The 20,398-nt window shown below is 39.9% G+C and overlaps 1 protein-coding gene across 1 annotated transcript in view; it reads left to right on the top strand.

The window, feature by feature from the left end:
- The first annotated feature begins 200 nt into the window (after positions 1 to 200).
- Positions 201 to 20,398, top strand: part of brip1 (BRCA1 interacting helicase 1) — a 74,318-nt gene continuing 54,120 nt past the window's right edge. The window contains exons 1-14 of the mRNA XM_046388571.1: positions 201 to 431; positions 644 to 762; positions 1,336 to 1,447; positions 1,687 to 1,902; positions 4,365 to 4,504; positions 5,110 to 5,241; positions 12,180 to 12,452; positions 15,363 to 15,584; positions 15,739 to 15,938; positions 16,030 to 16,162; positions 17,140 to 17,294; positions 17,415 to 17,592; positions 18,409 to 18,549; positions 18,838 to 18,999. Of these exons, the coding sequence (XP_046244527.1) occupies positions 670 to 762; positions 1,336 to 1,447; positions 1,687 to 1,902; positions 4,365 to 4,504; positions 5,110 to 5,241; positions 12,180 to 12,452; positions 15,363 to 15,584; positions 15,739 to 15,938; positions 16,030 to 16,162; positions 17,140 to 17,294; positions 17,415 to 17,592; positions 18,409 to 18,549; positions 18,838 to 18,999 (2,157 nt within the window). The 5' untranslated portion in view covers positions 201 to 431; positions 644 to 669. The remainder of the gene's footprint in view (positions 432 to 643; positions 763 to 1,335; positions 1,448 to 1,686; positions 1,903 to 4,364; positions 4,505 to 5,109; positions 5,242 to 12,179; positions 12,453 to 15,362; positions 15,585 to 15,738; positions 15,939 to 16,029; positions 16,163 to 17,139; positions 17,295 to 17,414; positions 17,593 to 18,408; positions 18,550 to 18,837; positions 19,000 to 20,398) is intronic.

The following is a 20,398-nucleotide window of genomic DNA, read 5'->3' as shown; positions in this document are numbered from 1 at the left end:
ATAAAAGCTTAACAATTACTTATTTTCAACGTACTATTAACGTTACATACCTGGTAAATGAAGAAAATGTCACTGCAAAGGACTTTTTAGAAATAAAATGCAGCAAGTGTGCATTTACTTCACACACACTTCACAACACACATGATGTTTCCTAATAATTATTTTATTTTGAAGGTACGTTAATGTGACCAGCTTTCTGTCAAGCTTTCAGATGTGATTTTGGAGAGCGGGAAGAATCATGGCGAGAGTGAAGTTAACCTAAACTGCGTGCGTTCGCCAAATGTGTTTCGGCAAATGGCCAGTGTCACTAGTTGAACCTGTGGGTATGGTTACAGCAATTGATCAAATCAGCGGCTGAAAACCTGGCGGTAGCATTAGCTCTTAATAGGTAGTCAGTATTAGCTAAGAAGTGACTGTTGTTCATATCTCAGGTAGGTGACAAGTTACTTACACAGACAGGGAAAAAAAAGAATATTAACGTCTGTTCAAAGTCCTGACAGTGTGTTTGTAAAGAGTTTTAAAGTACCTTAGGTTGTGAGCCAATGAGACGCAGAAAGGGCTCTTTTCATGTTACTTTGAACACGTGTCGTATAATATATTGCTAAATTTAGGTTTAGTAGAAATGTTTCTGTTCTTTTTTCAGTTTCTGTGAAACAGCAACAGAGGAACATGGCTGCATCCACAGTGGAGTACACCATTGGGGGGGTGAAGATCCACTTCCCCTGTAAGGCATATCCGTCCCAGCTGGCCATGATGAATTCAGTGAGTGACATCTCAATCACTTGATTTACTAGCCAGTTAAGTGGGGTAGCGCAGCATGTGGGGCTATTGTCATGTATAGGGAAGTATTTGGTTGTCACACAAGTTATACTGAGACAATAACACATTTGTAAATTGGAAATAGAATTTTTGTGGAAGGATGTCATTTACATAGTTATGAGATGCAATTGTTAACCTGGGTGATGTGCTGTGTATTTGTTAAAGGGCCTGTTTGTTGTTATTTTAACGCTAAACAAACCGGTGGATACTTCTCTGTTCTCACAGACAAGCCCCATGGTAACTAGCAACATCATAGAAGAGGTCTAAGCTCATATGTGTCTGGCACAGATTGATGCAGTATATTTAACCTGAGTCAAACTCCAAGTTATGTGTTTACAACCAGAACTACATATAGGTTGGTGTTGCTCGATATGTTTTATTGTAGTTGCTGTTTTTAAAATAATGCATGGAAAAGGTACAGACACCCTCACCCTCATATATCAAAACTATAATGTGATATGTGCGTTTGACATTTAATGACTTTGTTGTGTAACTGAAGTTGTGCCTTGTCCGCAGATCATACGTGGGCTGAACAATGGGCAGCACTGCTTGCTGGAGAGTCCCACAGGAAGTGGAAAGAGCTTGGCCTTGCTCTGCTCGGCCCTGGGCTGGCAGCAGGCACAGTTTGGTGAGTCTGCTCTGACTGAGACCAGGGAAAGAGAAAATAATGTAATATAGTAATGTGGATAAGATTTAATTTTTTATCGTTGTAATGGTATGGTATAATTTAACTTGTTGGTTTCATGGAATTAACTGTTTTTTCATCATATCCACATAAAATTCTTTTTCGTCACTGAATGTCTTTGTTTGTATTGTCCGAGAGTCATATTCACTCATAACTATATCTCTGTCAATGCATGGCAACAGCAAAACTGCAAGAAGGAGGAAGCCCTGTGGATGATAAGAGCCAGTCAGATAAAAACTGTGGCGACTATAAAAAATCAGATGTCAAAACCACCTGTCAGTGTGTGTGCCACAGCAGAGCCAACACGCGTACAGCTACACCAGCAGCCAAACCTGCTGACAGCACTGTATCACCCTGCAAAAAGACAGCAGAGTCGCCACCTGCAGCACCCAAACATGGTAAGAATTTTTCTGTCTGACATTTTCATTCCTGGTAGCATCTGAAATATGTATAACCGGTAGAAGTGGAGTTGTTGGGTCAGTGCCAGTTGGGCAAATTGGGGGGTTAAGTGCATTGCTCAAGGGCACATCAGCTGGCTAATGGAGGAGCATTTCTTCATTAATCACTCCACCACACCCAAATTTTTCCTGCCCGTCCGGTGGGGGAATCGAACCGGCGACCTCCGATCACAAGCCGCTTCTCCAACCTCTAGGCCATGGGGGCTCCTTTTCGCCTACCAAGTCTCCTTTGTCTTTGGTATTAAGCACCTTCTTGTAGTCCTATATACACTGCTCAAAAAAAATAAAGGGAACACTAAAATAACACATCCTAGATCTCAATGAATGAAATATTCCAGTTGAAAATCTTCGTTCATTACATAGTGCAATACGTTGAGTACAAAATAACATAAAAATGATCAATGAAAATCAAAATTATTATCCCATGGAGGTCTGGATTTGTAATCATACTCATACTAAAGGGGGAAAACCCCATTACAGGCTGATCCAACTTGAGCGGAAATTCCTCAAGACAAATCAAAATGAGGCTCAGAAGTGTGTGTGGCCTCCACAGGCCTATATGGCCTCCCTACAGTGCCTGGGCAAGCTCCTGATGAAGCAGCGGATGTTCTCCTGAGGGAACCCCCACCTGTGGACGTTGGGCCCTCATACCACTCTCATAGAGTCTGTTTCTGACCGTTTTAACAGACACATGCACATTTGTGGCCTGCTGGAGGTCATTTTGCAGGGCTCTGGCAGTGCTCCTTCTGTTCCTCCTTGCACAAAGGCAGAGGTAGTGGTCCTGCTGCTGGGTTGTTGTCCTCCTACGGCCTCCTCCACGTCTCTTGGTGGACTGGCCTGTCTCCTGGTATCTCCTCCATGCTCTGGACACTGTGCTGACAGACACAGCAAACCTTCTTGCCACAGCTCACATTGATGTGCCATCCTGGAGGAGCTGCACTACCTGAACAACTTCTGTGGGTTGTAGACACCGCCTAATGCTACCTCTGGGAATGAGAGCACTGACAAAATGCAAAAGTAGTGATCTGTGGTCACCACCTGCAGAACCACTCCTTTATAGGGGTTGGCTAATTGCCTCTTATTTCCTCCTGTTGTCTGTTCCATTTGCACATCAGCAGGTGAAACTGATTCACAATCAGTGTTGCTTCCTAACTGGACAGGTTGATTTCACAGAAGTGTGATTGACTTGGAGTTTCATTGTGTTGTTTAAGTATTCCCTTTATGTTTTTTGAGCAGTGTATCAAGAAACATTGCTCTGCAGGTCTTTGGTCTTCCATCAAATTTCAGCAGCCATGACTTTTATCAAATTCAGTTCAGCCCTTTCTTACAGTAGTATCTAATATTGCAGTGGTTTACAGCCTTTCTTTTCAGACACACCCCACATCTTCATCAGCATGAACCCTCATTCTACAAATGAATTAATTTTAAACTGGATGTTATGTAGCACTATTACCAGTGAAAAAGTGGAATAAATTGTCAATTAAATTGTCATTTGGTTTGCTTATGTACTACTAGTGGCAAAAGCAAAGTATATCGACTTGTTTATTTGTTAGTTTTTGGCATCTTATTTTACTGATTATTCATGATCCATTATTGATTTGTAGAAAACTAATTTCAGGGAGAGTCCTCAGCCTGTTTGTTAATTACTTTTCAGGCACTCAATTGCAATTTGCTTAAACTGGATATGTTTAATAAATTTTTTTCCCAAATTATTGAGGCTTCTTTACAGACTTTAATCCCTGCCCTGTTAACAGGAGACGTAACCCCTGTGGGAATTACTGCAGTATTATATCACTAAATTTACAGTAATGTCAGTTGGATTGAATTGCATTTGTTGTTTTGTTGGCTATACCCAGTTATGTATAAAATATGAAATATATAGTAATTAAATAGTCAACTTGAGGTTTTGGTGAGTAGTGATGTCATTTTATGTAACAATGTATTTGATTTTTATATTGCAGTAGTAGACTCAAATACTTATGGAAATTAAGTTAAAATTAAATTTTAGATGAGTGAAATACACATTGAAAAAACCATCATGAAAGAAGGAAGTTAACTTGTATGTAAATCCTAGTAATCAATTTTGACATTTTGGAGTTTTAAGTGCAGCATGGAAAAAGGTTTGTAGCTGTTACTGCCAGCTGGTACTGTTTGGTACACAGTATTCTTGTCAAAACAGGTGTTTGGACCTGAAATAAACTTGAAGCAGTTGCAGGAAATACACAAAACTCGTAGATTCGTGTTATTTTGTTTGTTTGCTTTTTACTTCAGCACTTCAAATGCTTTTATATTTTGACAGTTGACTGTTTTAAATGTTTTTCTTTACATTGACTATGTGACCTTTTGTCCATTTCATGTTGTGTGTATTCTGTCAACATTACAATGTATTGCACTGTTTACAGCACCAGAGGCGTCACAGCCTAAGAAACAATCTCTAGCCTCCCGCCTCTCTGAGAAGTCCCAGGCTTCCTTCAGCTCTGGGCGAGAGACAGACGATGACTTCCAGCTAGACAGGAAACGCATTCGCACTGCTGAGCACAAGGTAGTCATCAGTGTTTCCTATATACTGTTTAGCATTTAGAATGAATTTTCAGTTTATTAAATATAAAGGGTGAATATATTCAATTTTTGGTCTCCTGACCTGTTACTCCACTACTAGTTACTGAAACACATGTGAATTAATTGGCAATACACAGTTACTGCCAGAGTCATGTACAGCACTTGTCTGTGTAAATCAAGAAGAAAATACCAACTGGTATCAGTTCTTGGTAAAATTTCTAATGACTATAATTCCATATTGCAGGATAGGTTATTTTCTGTTTTGAGGTAAAGGTCAGTACCGGTCATCAACAGTGGGGGGCAGTGCAATGAATGAATAAGTGGCAGCAGCAAAGCAGCAAAATTACAATGTTTAGCATTGTTCACTGTGCTGTATTTGTAGATTGATTCTCTTATTGGCAAACTTGATTCATTACATTGTGAAATTTGGACTGTATTTGTATCAGTTATGTTTTGTTAAGGGGATGTAAGAGATGGAGTGCAGTTAAAAAGTTAAACAATTGAACCTTATTATATTATTGGTTCCATTGTACAAATGTTGACTGATGTGCAGCTCATCGAAATTATGTTTCTGTCTTTGTTCCACAGAGCCGTAAAAGGCAGCGTCTGGAACGGGGAGTGATATTCATAGATGATGAGGAGGTAAATGAGCCGTCAGAGACTCAGAGTTCGAGGACGGAGCCAAACAGCCAGGCAGCTGGGCTGTCCTCATCCTGCTGTGTGAGTACACTCCATACAGAGATGCTTAGTTACAGCAGCAGTATGGATTTACTTATACATAAACAGCAATGGCTTTAATGAAGCATGAGTTATCATGCATACATATGGATAGGCATGTATCACAGTACCCTTTGATATGTAAAAGTAGGAAATGCACATAATTCATTTTAGTAATATTAAATACAGTGAAAAATATTCCCTGTCAGCATCCTTTCAGCCATTTCATGGCTGTCGTTGCAGGAAAGGCACAGGTGTAACTGGTTTCATTAATGATAGCTCAGTTCTGTTTCATGGAGAATGTTGGGTTTTCAGTATTACAAAATTTAGTTGAAGAGTTTGATCTAGACCTGCTCTAATTGGAAAGTGTCATGAGATAAATTGGCGCTATATAAATAAACTGAATTGAAAATTGAATTTCAGTAAATCAGTCCTGTGAGCCAGCACGCACAGCATCAGGGCTAATTAAACTAAACTGAAAGTAAATTTGACACCTTAATGGAATGCAGCCACTGTTAAGGTTATTAAATACACTTATGCTTTTCCTACAATAACATCACAATGTCTGCTGTGATACAACTACATTGTACATGCTGGCTCACTAGTACAGTTTAGCTTCATGTGCTTGTCTTGCTATGAGATGACAAAGTGGTCATAGTGAAAAGGTCTGCCTGTAGCGTAAGTGGCCCACAGAAACACTGACTTGTTAACCCTCTTGCGGATGATGCTGGTAGAGTAGATTAAAGCTAGTTTTGGACAACTTATTTAATGGTTTCTCTATGCCAACAATGAGTTCACCACTCACTATAGCCTCTTGGTGGCAATATACTCCACCTAATTGAATGCTGTGGTTAAAGTTTACACCATGTATAAGCTTAAAATAAGACAAATTTGAACATTGCAGATACAGTAATTCAGGTTGTTTTAAAAGAAAACAAAGTACAGAAATGTAATTTGCAGCTTTTCAGTGCTTTAATATAAGATCAAACTGCAAATTATTTGTTAGAAACTTGTACGAGACTGACTTCCTTCCCCCTTTTCTTGGAACATTTAGCACAAAACTACATAAAAAGTGAAATCCATCTTCACCATGAACTTATAGTCCATTCGAAGCAGAACTTGAATTCACAGGTATTTCTACGAATTTCTTACATACTAAAAAGTACCATTCCACAGTCATAGGATGAGTTGGGGGGGTCTCTTTGTCCCATAAAAACATAATGACCTTTCAGAATGATACCTTTCTGTTGCAAGTACTGGTCAACTGAAGTTGTGGAAACACTGATATAATGACATCTGCATCACCTTTTAGTAATTGTTTGACTTGCCAGCTTGAGAGATGACTGAAACCATTAACTTATTATCAAAATAGGTGCTAATTTATTTTCTTTCTAATGACTAATCTAAATTAGCTGTCCCAGCCCTTGATTTACTGCAGTGCTCTTTTATTGGAGCTAATAAATTGACAACTGAGAGCATTTTGTAGGTACATGTGTGATAGTATAAGGATGAAAATTCTTGGAAGTTACAGTTGGGCACTCAGGTCTTGATTATTTGCTTGCAGAACAAAAGCTGAAAGTTGAACGCTTTTGGTCTTAGCATGAAAAAGTGTAGCATCTTGTGTGGACTCATTGCTGCAGTCAGACACAACCAAACCAGGCGCATCAAGTAACACCAAGTTCTTAAAGGTATCCAGATGCTGTTTCTGGTGAAGAATCCATGTTCCATCCAGGTTCCAAGGACCAACAGGTTAGCCTTAATCATTAGGCAAGCTGAGCCATAGAATGCTGTGGCACAGTTCACAGGAGTGGTTCAACTCAGAACTGTGTCTTCACTTGCCACAGGTGTGTGGCTTGGATTTAGAGCTGTGGTTGGTGGGAGGTGGAAAAAGAGGAGGAGGAGGGAAAGTGAAGTCGAAAAAGCGGGTCCATCTCTGGTTTCCCTACAGCTACATGACCTGGTCTCTTTTGTCCTGCGAGCGCTGACTGACGGCCTGAATGGGTCCCTTTGAAGCAAGCTCCAGTTTTAATTAAGAGGGTTTGCCTCGCCTGTGCCGCTGATCTGTGAAAGCCACAGGGATAAATATTGAATGGGGTTCACCCGCTGGTTACTGTGCCCGAGGGATAAACAGGTGCTTTGGAGGGCAGATATTTGCCAGGGCCCCTACCTGCACAGTATGGTCGTATCAAGAGGAGGGGGTGTTAGGTGTCATGCCTTCCGAGGTACAGGCTATTGAAGCCCACCCTTACTGGAATGAATTCCAAGCCCTCGAAAGCTGTGGAATGAGGAGCAAATTGGCGTCCAGTGAGAGGCGCCAGTGATACTTAAGTGATCCACTGCCTGCGGCCCCTCAGTGCCCTCTGACTGGCCCCCTGGAGTGTGAGATTTCCATCTCTCAGGTGTTGGCAGGGAGTATAGCAACAGAAGCCTACCTGTGAATATTCTGTGGTGTTCAGTAACATCACTGACCTCTGTTCTGTCAATCCAGGAGAGCTTTAGCTGCTGCGCTTACACCTTGGCAGTGTAGGTGTACCAGAAACACAGTACACCTGTACTAAGTAAGCTTGGTATATATGATGAAATGTAATATACCTGAAGACGCTTAGCACACCTGTCCTATACAGTGTATCTGTAAATGCTGTGTTTTCCCTCCAATGGGGACATGTGGATTTGTCGTGTGCTGACAGAACCAGTATGGTCTTGATGTGGGCAGAGCTGGCGTCCCATTTGACCCTTTTGCCAGTTATCTACATTCCTTTCTGGGGGGTGTCTGCTCTGGGCTGTGGGGCCAGGCTTGAAACCTTGTTGTCCTGGCATCTCGGGAGGCAGGCGTGTAAAAGGATACTCTTGTGTCAGCTGTTTCCTGCTGTAGCATTTGACAAGGGCCTCTATTCATCAGCAAGCCCTTCTACACTGCCCCCAACACACCCCTCCTCCCCCCACCTGCCAATGAATAAGTAATTATTGGCCATCTTGGGGCAGGATATTTGGATGGCTCTATTTAATGTGGCAGCAGCAGGTAAGGTGATCGGGCTCAGGGCCCAGGCTGTGGAGCGTAACTGTTCCAGAGGAGAAAGGTAACTTGAACTGGTGTTGGGGCCCCGCAGCACCTCTGTTTATTTTTCACATGGGCTCAGGGCTCGTTATCCCTCTTAACTCTGAGAGACGGCTCTCTAAGGGCTCTCTTTGGCTCACACTCCATCACACATTGTAATATTTGATGGGCAAACCTGCTTGGAAAATCTGAGCCGTCGGGTAACTCGAGCTACTCGTCTGTCATCAGAAGTGCTACCTTCTGATCCCTATCACGAGGCGAGATGCGTCACAAGACATACCATTCATTCTTAGGTGGAATCATTCAAGTAATTTTGTTGAGGATCTAGGAAAAAACATGTTTGCAAATGGTGTTAATAAAGTTTATTCAAAACTGTAGTCGTCCTTGAATATACATATCGGTGTTGACGGTTTGGTTTGTTTAGCTAACTGAAAATACATTTTGTAAGGCATGCGTTGTCAGGAACTTGTTCACCAATCTATTGTTATTTCAGTTAAAAGACAGTGATCAGTGGATAGTCTTATTATCATGTTTACATATGGAGGGCTGCAATGTTTTTATGTCTTCAACTTTTGCTTTTCGCTTTAAGCCTAGTTCATTGTAGGTGACAAAAATTTGGACCCTAGATCATTTACCCAAATCAGCATCGTGCATCATGCTATGTATTAATATGATCCTGCCAACTGTGATTCATGACAAACTTTGGTTTTCTATTTTGAGCCAGCATTGGCACTGAGATTGGCACTGCATTTTCATAAATACAAAACTGTCACAGTTTCTAAAATAAGACATAATTAGGATGCTTGTAAAACTCTCCTTAATGTCATGTACTTCTCAACTGGTTTCCAGTGACTTAAATGTGACATTTGACTTTTAGTTTAGTTTAGTTTTAGAATGAAAATGAGCAGTTTCTCATCTTCTTTCTTCTTTTCGGTCATCAGTTTGAGGCACTGTCTCTCTCACTCTCCTTCTTTGCACTTTGTACATGTCATTTTATTACATTATTACCAATATCATAACATGATTCATATCCCTTTTAAGACAGTTTTTAATTTATGTATCCCAACGTCACTAATCACAATTTCGCTCCAGGGGTTTTAAAACTCTTGAAACTCCTGACTTCCCTGTGTTAAGGATCTTAAGAGTCTATGTTCCAGCACAAGGGAAGCAACAAGGGAAACACAGCTTACTCACTTTTGTCTTGCTGCTCCTAGAAAATCTAATAAATAATTTCATTCTAACTCATTTAGTCTACAGCACATCCCTTTATTTTGTCTGTACAGTAAGTCACACTTGAGCTCATGTGACTCAGTCCTTTTTCTGAATATCAGTGTGGTCTTTTTTTGTCTGATTGCTGATGAAATAAATGAATTTAAAAATGCTATACTTTGACTGTGATGTGGCTGTCTGTAGTCACCACTCTGGGTTAAGATTAATGTATAACAACACATCATAGTTTTCATAGTAGTTTATATTCCATATTAGTAGTATGAATCTCCAAAGTCAATAGTAACTATGTTATCAAATGCCATAGAGTAAAAAGACCAATATTTACCTAACAAATGTAGTCTAGTTGAAGTATGAAATAGCAGAAAATGGAAATACTCAAGTAAAGTATAAATATTTCAAAGCTGTACTTACATAACGTATCTGAGTAAGTGTACATTCCATCACTGGTTATTTCTAAATTTTTAATTTTTACAGCAATTGTATATCAGTTCCAAATATTGGTTATCAGTCTCTTTGATTGCTAATAATCTGTATCGGCCCTGGAAAAAAAATACAGTGCAAGAGCTAGGTTCTTATTATCCTTGTGACATATGGGTATATCTATGCACTATGTATCTGTGGTTGCCAGATGGATGCAGAATTGACATTACACTTTGATTTTTGCGTTTTCCCATTGGACAAAAAAGAGGTGTTACTGGTGGGTGTGAACTGAACATATATACTGAGAGAAAATTACAGCAGATTGACAAAATATGTAAGAGGCAGCAAGGTCTGGCTGCTAAGCTTTTGATATTTCAGTTCCCTGGAAGCCTTTTCAATTACATGTATTGAAAATTTAAATGGGCTGGATTAATTTAACCAGAATTTAATGGATCTGATGTGTCTGTGCATCAAAGTGGGGTTTCCTTCTGCAAAAAGGTGTTGATTACCACCTTCACACTAAAACTGAAAGTGTCTCTTCCTCATTCTAAATTAATGAGCTGGCTGCAGTCACCTCAGCATTAGAAATAAAAGACATGTAAAACTATCTGAATGTAGTCCTTCAGTCCTTCATCCTCACCACAGGATGGCGACTGCAACACACAAGCTCTCAGAAGCCTAAACTGCCTCTCTGAACTTACTGTGGACTGTCACATAAGCAATCATCTCACATCCCATTCGTGATTCATCTCTCTACTTAAGGCTCTGGCTGACTGTACACATGGGCGATCATTTGTTGGTGAAAATCTTGAGACTGATTTGGGAACAATAACACAGCTGGATAGCTAGATAGACTTGTTGTTACATATACTATCAAATTATATTTACTGCATGTCAACCATACGCAGCATTATTGATTATATATATGGCTTGCATAACAGACTGGAGCCGTCTAGAAATATCTCCTGTTATCAAGTTGTATCTAAGGTTCACCCTGTGTGCTGGAGGTGTGAACAGTGTTTCCATTAAAAAGGAACCTCATTCAATGGTAATGATTGTTCTTAGCATACCCTCAGGCATTGCTGGGGAAACAGAGCTACAGCTTTTGAAAAGCTTAAAATTTTGATTTGCAAAACAAATGGATGGTTGTAATTCTATTTTTTTTCTTTGTTAAGTGACCATGGTGTAGTTTGGGTAATTCCCTTTTGAGGTGTACATTATCAGGAATTAATGGGCAACTCGAAGGCCAGAATTGTCTGACATGCAGTGGATAATGAACACCTTGTTGGGTATTATTTCTTATTTATGTTATAGTTCCTATACTGTATTTGAGAAGCCTCTGATTGGATGATGTATGTGATCCATTGAATGGTCAAAGACTATACAACTTAAAAGAGCCCAACACATAAGCAGGATCAGGTTCATAAGCGTTGCCAGCTACACTTCACCTGTGAGGGAGGGAAAGAAAAAATTCACCACGTCATTTGGATGGGGTCTGTTCTAGTCAATTGGATGGCCAATTATGAAGCAGCTAGATTTTCACAGCCACCACAATGGTGTCCTATCATGTTTCAGACTCAAAAGGTCACCTGGTGCAGAGTGACAGGACACCTTATGTATGGATGCAAATTCTTTATGCTTCTCCGTGTGTTTTTCCAAAGAGTATACAAGACAGTCTCTCGGATAGCCTGTCCAGGCACTGGATAATAGGGATGGATCAGAGTTGCATGTTGCATACTTCACGCGAAGACACGTTATGCTTGTGTGTACATGAGACATAGCTATCAACAAAATTGATTTAGAACTTTGAAACACACATAACAGGTAAATAGTAATTGATTAAGAGTTGATTTATAAATAAATAAGAGCCAGTGCTGCTTAGCTCCCACCCTTAGCATTAATTAAACAATATACCATGTGCATATGGGTGTTGCTGCCACCGTAGTGTGGTTGGTATCAGATGCATGCCCATCAGTTTATTACATAGTACATTGACCAGTGGAATAGAAATGGTTCTGAGGTGTTTATTCTCAGTGCAATATCTTAAAAGCAACTTCCAGTTACCCAATTTTTAGCTCCCCCAAAAACGTTCAGTTTATTTTCATATTATTTAAGAAGGAATTTGGAAGGAATGGAATTTAAAGGGTAAACTATTAAACTAGAACTATTAAAGACTGGGATGTTAAAATCTAGCAGCTAAGCATCTCTCACTATGTGTTTCTCTTTCTCTCTCCAGTCCCCTGAACCCTGCACTCGCTGCCCATGTTCTTCAACCAAAGAAGATGTGAAAGACAAAGACAAAGATGGCAAAAAGAAGATTCCTAAGATCTTCTTTGGAACTCGCACTCACAAGCAGATAACTCAAATCACCCATGAGCTGAAGCGCACTGTGTACTCCAGTGTGCCCATGACCATCTTATCCAGCAGAGATCACACATGTGTCAACCCAGAGGTGGCGGCTCACTCCAGCCGCAATGAACGCTGCAAGGACCTGCTGGAGGCCAAAAATGTGAGGATGAATGCTGATTAAGCACACATGCATTCACAGAAAACCTACTGTTAACTTTAAATTAAAACTCTGCCTGAAATCTGGCTTTTTGATATAAACTAATCTCTTCCTGTAAGCTTCACAGGAGGCTGCTTGAGCCCTCATAGAGAACAACAGCTTTGGTCAACCTGTATATATATATATGAATCCTAAGTGCTTGCTCCCCCTGCATTAAGTTCTAACTATAAAGCTATACTTGCATTGCTTTGTATGTTTGCTGATAAGTTATGCCAGTGCAACAATATAGATATCTTTAAAGTAATTTGGAAACAGTGTAACCATATGTAGTTTGTTTGCCATACGGAGTCCAAAAGTCTAACTCACTACAAGCAAATTTAACAAATTTGAGGGGATCTTATCAAAAATGTTTATGTCAAAGAAAATAGATCAATATTAATGCTGTGTCTATGTCTAGTGATATATGTGTCAAAATACAGGGATTACACGATTAAGTATATTCCAATATATTGCAATAGTGTAAGCAAGTTGATATGCAATTTATATACCATAAACCATAAGCATAGCATCTAAATAATAAATAAATAAATACTTTTAACTTTTTTTGTATTTAACATAGCCCCTGTGACTTCAAACATGATAGCACTGCTTGTTGTGCATTCCGAGAAAAGAAATTAACACTTGCTTATATCAGTAAAAGAACATAAAATACTTGCAATATTCTTTAGGTAAACAAATTAAGAAAATATAAAAAAAAGGAAAATATGATGTGTGGTCTTCATTCACTACAACACTGAGGAAAATATCAGTTCAGAATCAGTGCAGTGTTTTTAACAATTGATACTGTACCAACAAATATATTATTGTAATAATCAGGAATATCAATATTTTCTTGCACTCTTAATAGTGATATGTGCCTCAAAAATCCAGGTCAGGTTATACTGTTGGCATGTGACTTTATGCCATCAGAGGCAGCGCCTGTATCGCCTATAGCCCTATATAGACTGGCCATCTCAATCCCCTGTTTGTCTCAAGATGAACTGTTCCAGACATGAATTTTTTGATCCCATTATATTTCACCCTCTCACATAAACACTAAGTTGACCTCACATCATCATGTCGTAATAGATCTTTGCTGCAGAGTTTTTCATTCCCCCTGTAACAGAAACCCACAGGTAACTAGCACTACCAGACAAAACTCCTTCAATTATGTAGCCTCAGAGCAGCAGTTATGCTGCTACAATGTCCACAATTGGTCCAGCAGGCTCTTTTTGACACACTAAAAAGTCAAGAACCATTCAGAGAGCTTTTTTTAGAGACATGAGACACTTGTAACCCCCCCATACTTTCTAAAGCTGAGGCGCCTACTGTAATGAGAGACAATTAAGCTGTCACGGGAAGTGTTTGCCTCCCATGGCAATTGTCTCACTTTGTCATTTGAAATGACTGGCCCAGTCGTAACCCCTCACTGGAGTCTTCATCACCTCGGGGTCTAGAGTAGTCTGCGTCAGGTTACCATGCTGTATAGAAACACAGTGATTCATACCCAGAAACACAGATATCGTTCAGCTTGTGGCGTCTTCAATCAAAACACCTGTCCTCTGTTTTAACTGTGCTGTAAGCTGTCTTGACCGCCTGTCCACTGAACACACAGGGTTCGGTGTCAGTAAAGTGTCCAAGCTTAGCATAGTATTGTGAGAAGAAGATTATTTCACCAAGGGATTATTGTGTTGTCTGGAGGTTACCGAGTCCATCGGTGTACAGTAGTTGTGTGTCACCTCAAGCTGTTAAATTCATAAAGAAGAGGGTGGGACATCTGAAGTAGACACCTCTTTTGACAGAGTAATTGGCGCTTGGTACATGAGATGCTGTTTCTTCACACATCTTCTTCATTCACGGGATGAGTGTCAGGACATGTAAACCACTACAATAGCTGGAACACTGATCACAGGCAGGCTCTGAAATACTGTATGTCACCTCTGGTTAAATTGGAAACCAGAGAAAAGAGCAATCCAGTTATCTCAGAAATATAAGGAGTTCTAAGGTTACATATTTAACTGTTACATTTATACCAAATTAGTTGTGACAAATAAAAAGGAAGACATTTTCACAGTACTTCAATACCAAAAATGATAAGGTTTCAGATTCTTCCCATTTTGTCATTCTTTCCAGAATGGAAACAACTTTGAAATAACATTTTGACTACGATGTAACATACAATGTACATTAAATATGTCTTTGAAATTAACAGCTAAGAGAAATTAACTGACAGAAAGTTCATCTTGAGCTGTTTCACTAATTAGTTTATCATTTTGAGTGTTTTTTAAAGGGAGAAAAACAAAACAAATCACTGGTTCTAAGTTGTCACATATGAATATTTTATTTTTTTTAGTCTTCTACAGTAGTAATTGGAATATGACTGGGGTCTTTTTTGCCCAAAACAGTAGCTAGCACATCAGATAGTTTTCAGTTTTCTCTCCACTATAGGTATTTGAGCCTTTTATTTCTATATTATTATTTCCTGCACTGTTAAGCTGTGGTTTTGGCAGCAGCTGACACCGTCGCCATCTGAATTCTTGAGAGCTGAAACATCTTGGTTTGTCCAACAATTGCTCTCAATTATTTTATTTTTTTTATTATTATTATTTGCCCTCATTGGTAAAGATGCAGCATTAAAATGGTGCTAAATGCCAAACAAAAAACATAAAAAACCCACCCAAAACCCATGACAGTGATTATGTTACATTTTGTTAAATTCCTGCATTGAAAAAGTATGTGTTGTATGTGAGCAAATGAGCTACATGTGTCAAATGCTGATCACTGTTAGTGACTGGTTTCCAGTGTCTGTTGAAGTGGATCGTTTTGGTCTGACACAGTCCTTTTCCTATGTGTCTTTTAAATTGCATGTTACAGGGCAGGTCATGCCGCTATTATCATGGTGTCCAGAAGATGCGGGACCAGTACGTGCTTCAGCAGGTCCATGGACTCCAAGAAGCCTGGGATATCGAGGACCTAGTTGCACTGGGTAAACGGCTCCGGGCCTGTTCCTACTATGCTGCCCGTGAACTTCTCCAGGATGCCTCCATCATCTTCTGCCCTTATAACTACCTGCTGGACCCAATGATCAGAGAGAGTGTGAGTTTGAAAGAGAAGGTGGAGGAACTAGATCTATAGAATGATCAGGAAAAAACATTATAGGAAGGCAGCAATTCTCAATAAAGAACCAGATCATATGTAGAGTTTAAGAAATAACCACTCCCTCTTCTGTTCAATGTCCATTTTTCACCAGATGGATATCAATCTGGCAGGCCAGATCTTGGTGCTGGACGAGGCCCACAACATTGAGGACTGTGCAAGAGAGAGTGCCAGTTTTACTTTAAACCATGACAATCTGCGGATGTCCAGGGATGAGCTCGATGGCATGGTCAACAACAACATCAGACGATCCAAACACGAGCCACTTAGGGACTTCTGCTACAGCCTGATGAAGTAAGTGATTCAGTGACTTTAGTTTGCTCACTGGCAGTTCTCATAATTTGAATAAATATTTACAAAAGTTTTCTTTTCGTCCTTGGTGTAGCTGGATCCAAGAGAGCCAAAGCCTGATGTCAGAACGGGAATATGAAAGCGCCTCTAAAGTCTGGAGTGGGAAGGACATATTAGAAATCTTTCACACCCTGGGCATCACTGCTGCCACTTTTAGTATTCTGAAGGTAAACCAAATATCTTTGCTTTTGTTGTGGACTTTGAGGTTTACCACACCCTTACAAATTCAACCATGACTTCATAACTTTCTCATACTTGGCCAAAATACTGTGAATTATTATTATTGTTATCACCGGTTAGCTCCTCTACCTAGTTTACTCTGGACCTTTGGATTTCTGTCCAACAGGAGTTTCTCTGTGATGATTGCTGACTTGTCCTCCTCTGTGGCCTCCCAGTATTGTGGGGTTCCCCTCTATTCTTGGCCCTGTTTTGTTTTCACTTTACATGTTGCTACTGGGGTCCATTCTATCCAAGTGCAAATTAGGCTTCCACTGCTATGTGGATGATTCACAAATCTATCTCCCCGCCACCCCAAGAAGGGTGATACACTTGAACCCCTGACTAAGTGTCTTGCTGAAATCAAACAGTGGCTGGCCCACAACTTCCTCAACTTGAATGAGGGCAAATCAGACTACATTTTATTTGGTGATTGTGCTGCTATGGATTTTGGTGCTTTTAGTTCAAGGCTCAGACCAACTGTCAGAAACCTCGGGCCAAATTTCTGCCAAACAGAAATTAATGTGTTCTGCTAACTTGGGACAACACAGCTTGAGCGAATTGTAGTGTTTTTTCACTGTGATCATGAAGTGATGCATTTAAGATATATAGGTAAAATGAATCAAATCCTCCCCTGGGTTTTTTCACTTTAATCATCTTCTGCAAAATCACATTGTCATAAATGGAAACAGGGAAGTGCACACTTAATTTTTCAGACTAATACCAACAGCACAACTGGTGTGAAATCAGCTTTAATATGGTCTCGTCCGTTTATGGTTAAAACACTAGAAGGGGATAGTTATTGTAAAAAAAATGTATATTTTAAATTTTTCTTGTGTGTTCTCATTTGGGTTTGGGTGTTCTGTAATAATGATAATAATAATAATAATTTTTTTTACATGTCTTCCACTGTCTGTCTGTGTCACAGCAAAACTTGGCAGCAGTATTGGAGAAAGAGGAGCGTGTTGGTTTTGTTAATGGTAGAGAGGATATGGTGCAGATCCCAACCATCAGCTCTGCTACCTCTGCTGTCCTCAAAAGCCTCTTCATGGTGCTGGACTTCCTCTACAGAGACAACTGCAGGTTAGAGACGCACCAAAGGTGTCAGCCAGACCACATCCTTAGTTATGGTCCTACTGCTTCAGGTGAATTGTTGTATAGGGTACTGAACCGAATGCTCACTTGTTCTCTGTATGTCCACAGGTTTGCTGAAGACTATCGGATAGCCCTCCAGAAGAGCTATGCTTGGACAGACCAGGTCCCACCTGATGTCCCTGATGCCCAAGGGTATTTTGTTCGGCCACGTCAAAGAAAACGCCAGAGCGTCCGTGTCAAGGCAGAAGTCCTGACACTCAGCTTCTGGTGCCTCAACCCTGCTGTGGTGAGAGGTTAGATGTGGCACAACCTGCCATGTAGGCCACAGTGAGCTACTAAAATCTGTAAATACTGTGGCTGTCAAGTGATCAAAAGAATTAATATAAATAATCACATACTCTGTGAATAATTAATCAGAGTTGATTGCATACATGAATTTTTGCTGTGAAAGTGTTTTAAAAATATTCTCAATTCAAATTAATTAATAGCGATGACAGCTTGTATGATGTGTCAGAAGATGCTATCTGTAAAGCCTCAGCTAACCCCCTGTCCTCTACCACCAAAGCTGGTTACTTGGTCAGGTTTTACACAGGTAGACTGCTCAGTTTGTGTCTGAACGCCTGGTCTAGTGTGGCTCAACGAGGCTAGCCAATAGTGCTAGCATCAGAAGCTGTGTATTGGGTCTGCAGTGTTAAGGTGGGTAGTGTGTGAACATCCACATGATTGCCAGAGTCATGTGGAAAGATTTGCCTGCAGAACATTACATTGTCAACAGATGATTAATGTTATTCACTTCATCTGTCAGTGGTATTAATGTTGTGGCTGATCGGTGTATATGAAATATTATATTCTTTTTTTCTAGTATTTGTTTTTTTTTTGGTTAGGTGTTGTGTCTCTGTTATGAAAAAAGAACATTTTCAACAAAGTGAAATGAAATCTAAATCAAATCATAACTCAACATAGTCAAGGCAATTACAGTGAGTGGCCAAGTGTTACTAAAATATGTCACAAAAATAAGAGTATTAAAGACTATCTACAGATTTTCCTGCTCTTCAACCTATACCGTGCTCAATGTATCTTTATCTGTATCTGTATCTTATAGGCTTTCTCTGACTTGAGTGGCTCAGTGCAAAGCATTGTACTGACATCAGGAACTCTGTCACCCATGGGCTCCTTCTCTTCTGAACTTGGGGTGAAGTTCTCCATCCAGCTGGAGGCCAACCATGTTATCAACAAGTCCCAGGTCAGTAGGTTTACCCACGTCACTGAGCCTGTGAGAACACTTATGCATTTTGTTGCTGCTGAGTATTTAGTGAGTGGGTTTACAACAATACTGTGGCTATGTGCCGTGTCAAACGTTTTACAATCCCAGTCTAAGATTAAAACAACCTCCCTCCTGTGGCCTCAGATAATCATTGATATTACTAAGTTTCCTGAAAGCTTTACTAAAAATTAATTTTTGGGGCCAACATGTTAATGTCCAGGTAGTTATGATGTTATGAACTTCAGATTTCTACTGCACTCTCTTCAGGTTTGGGTAGGCACTGTCGGTGCAGGACCCCAAGGCAGAAAACTGTGTGCCACCTTCCAACACACAGAAACGTATACGTTTCAGGACGAAGTGGGTGCGCTGCTGCTCCATGTCTGCCAGGTCGTGGCCAAGGGTGTGCTCTGCTTTTTGCCTTCTTATAAGGTAAATATCCCACCAAAACATACTGCGCTAAAACAGGACATACAGGCTACGAACATACCAGTCTGAGGGAATAATAGTTTGATGCATATTAATCAGTTAACCACGCAGACAGTCCTACAAAAGTTTCTATGACAAAAGCAAAATAATAAATTATTCCAGTCGGAAAGTCAGTGGTGTTGAATGTACTGTAAGTGTGGTCATGTGGAACAATGAGGAAAACTAACCCAGAAGGGATGATGATGATGATGATGAGAGGCTCTTAAAGTATCCACAAAGACTTCACATTGTAATTAAGCTAGTCATGTGTTGGTGGTCTATTGTTCTGCACTGCATGAATATAACAACAGAGGTTGCATGCGTGCATCTAAATGTACACTCATTCTTCACATTGCATTGGCAATGTTTGCAATTTGAACATTTCCACGTTTTACCACTTGGAGGAGCTAGAGACCACAAATTGACACCGTGTCCAGTGCTTGTGTTGCTTCAAATTATTTCTATGAACATGTGCCACGCAAAACAAGTTACAGTTTTCAAACCCTACACTGGATTCCAATAGATCCCAATGCAAAGAAGCAGCTGTCGGCAGTGTCATGTGTTACAATGGATCACTACTGATCAATAGAGGTACTTGTCAAGTACTTGTTAAATGCCGTCATCCTCACAGAACTGTATCCCCTTTCAGTTAATGAGGGCGCTTCTGAGAGTGCACTCATAGACACTTTGTCCCCCTTTGTTTGTTATGCGTTTTTTGTTCATGAATAATTAATGTGCACTGTAGCTCACTTGTCACATTAGCTTACCAAGGGTCAAGTGAGTTTCAGTTATCATGCTGTGTGTGTCCTCTTTGCACATGCTTGTGTGGACTTTGGCCATTTAGCAATTCTTGTGACTGGACATACTTAACATGGGAAACATAGTACAAAAAATTCTTTGGTTTTTTTATATTATAATGCAGTTAGTTTCCAAGCTTTTTGGCTTGCAACCCCTTAAAATGAAGTACTCTCTACTTTTACCCCATTGTCTCTGGTTATAATGTGCATTAATTACAACCAGTGTAACCATTTTATCTACATAGTTTTTAGATGTAATGTTTTCCAGTGATTACAGGGAAAAGGGAAAGAATTGAGAGATGTCTGTAAAATTGATAAAAATTCTATCATAGCATACATTTTTCTAGTGTTGGTCATCCTCTGACAGCCTCCACAGCCCCAGTTTAAACAATAAAGTGATGATAAAGGATCACTGCTTCTTGCTACAAATCAGATGTATTTTTTAATCAATGATGTCTTTCAACTATGACTTTCATTAGAATGACCAAAGCTGTAAGAGCAAAACATTTTGGTTTTAAGGTAGATGTAAGCGATTTGAAGAAAGAAGTGGTCGACAAGCAAATACT

The sequence above is a fragment of the Scatophagus argus genome, chromosome 5 (assembly GCF_020382885.2).
Source record: "Scatophagus argus isolate fScaArg1 chromosome 5, fScaArg1.pri, whole genome shotgun sequence".
NCBI classification, from domain to species: domain Eukaryota; kingdom Metazoa; phylum Chordata; class Actinopteri; family Scatophagidae; genus Scatophagus; species Scatophagus argus.
This window is presented reverse-complemented; position numbering and strand designations above follow the sequence as displayed.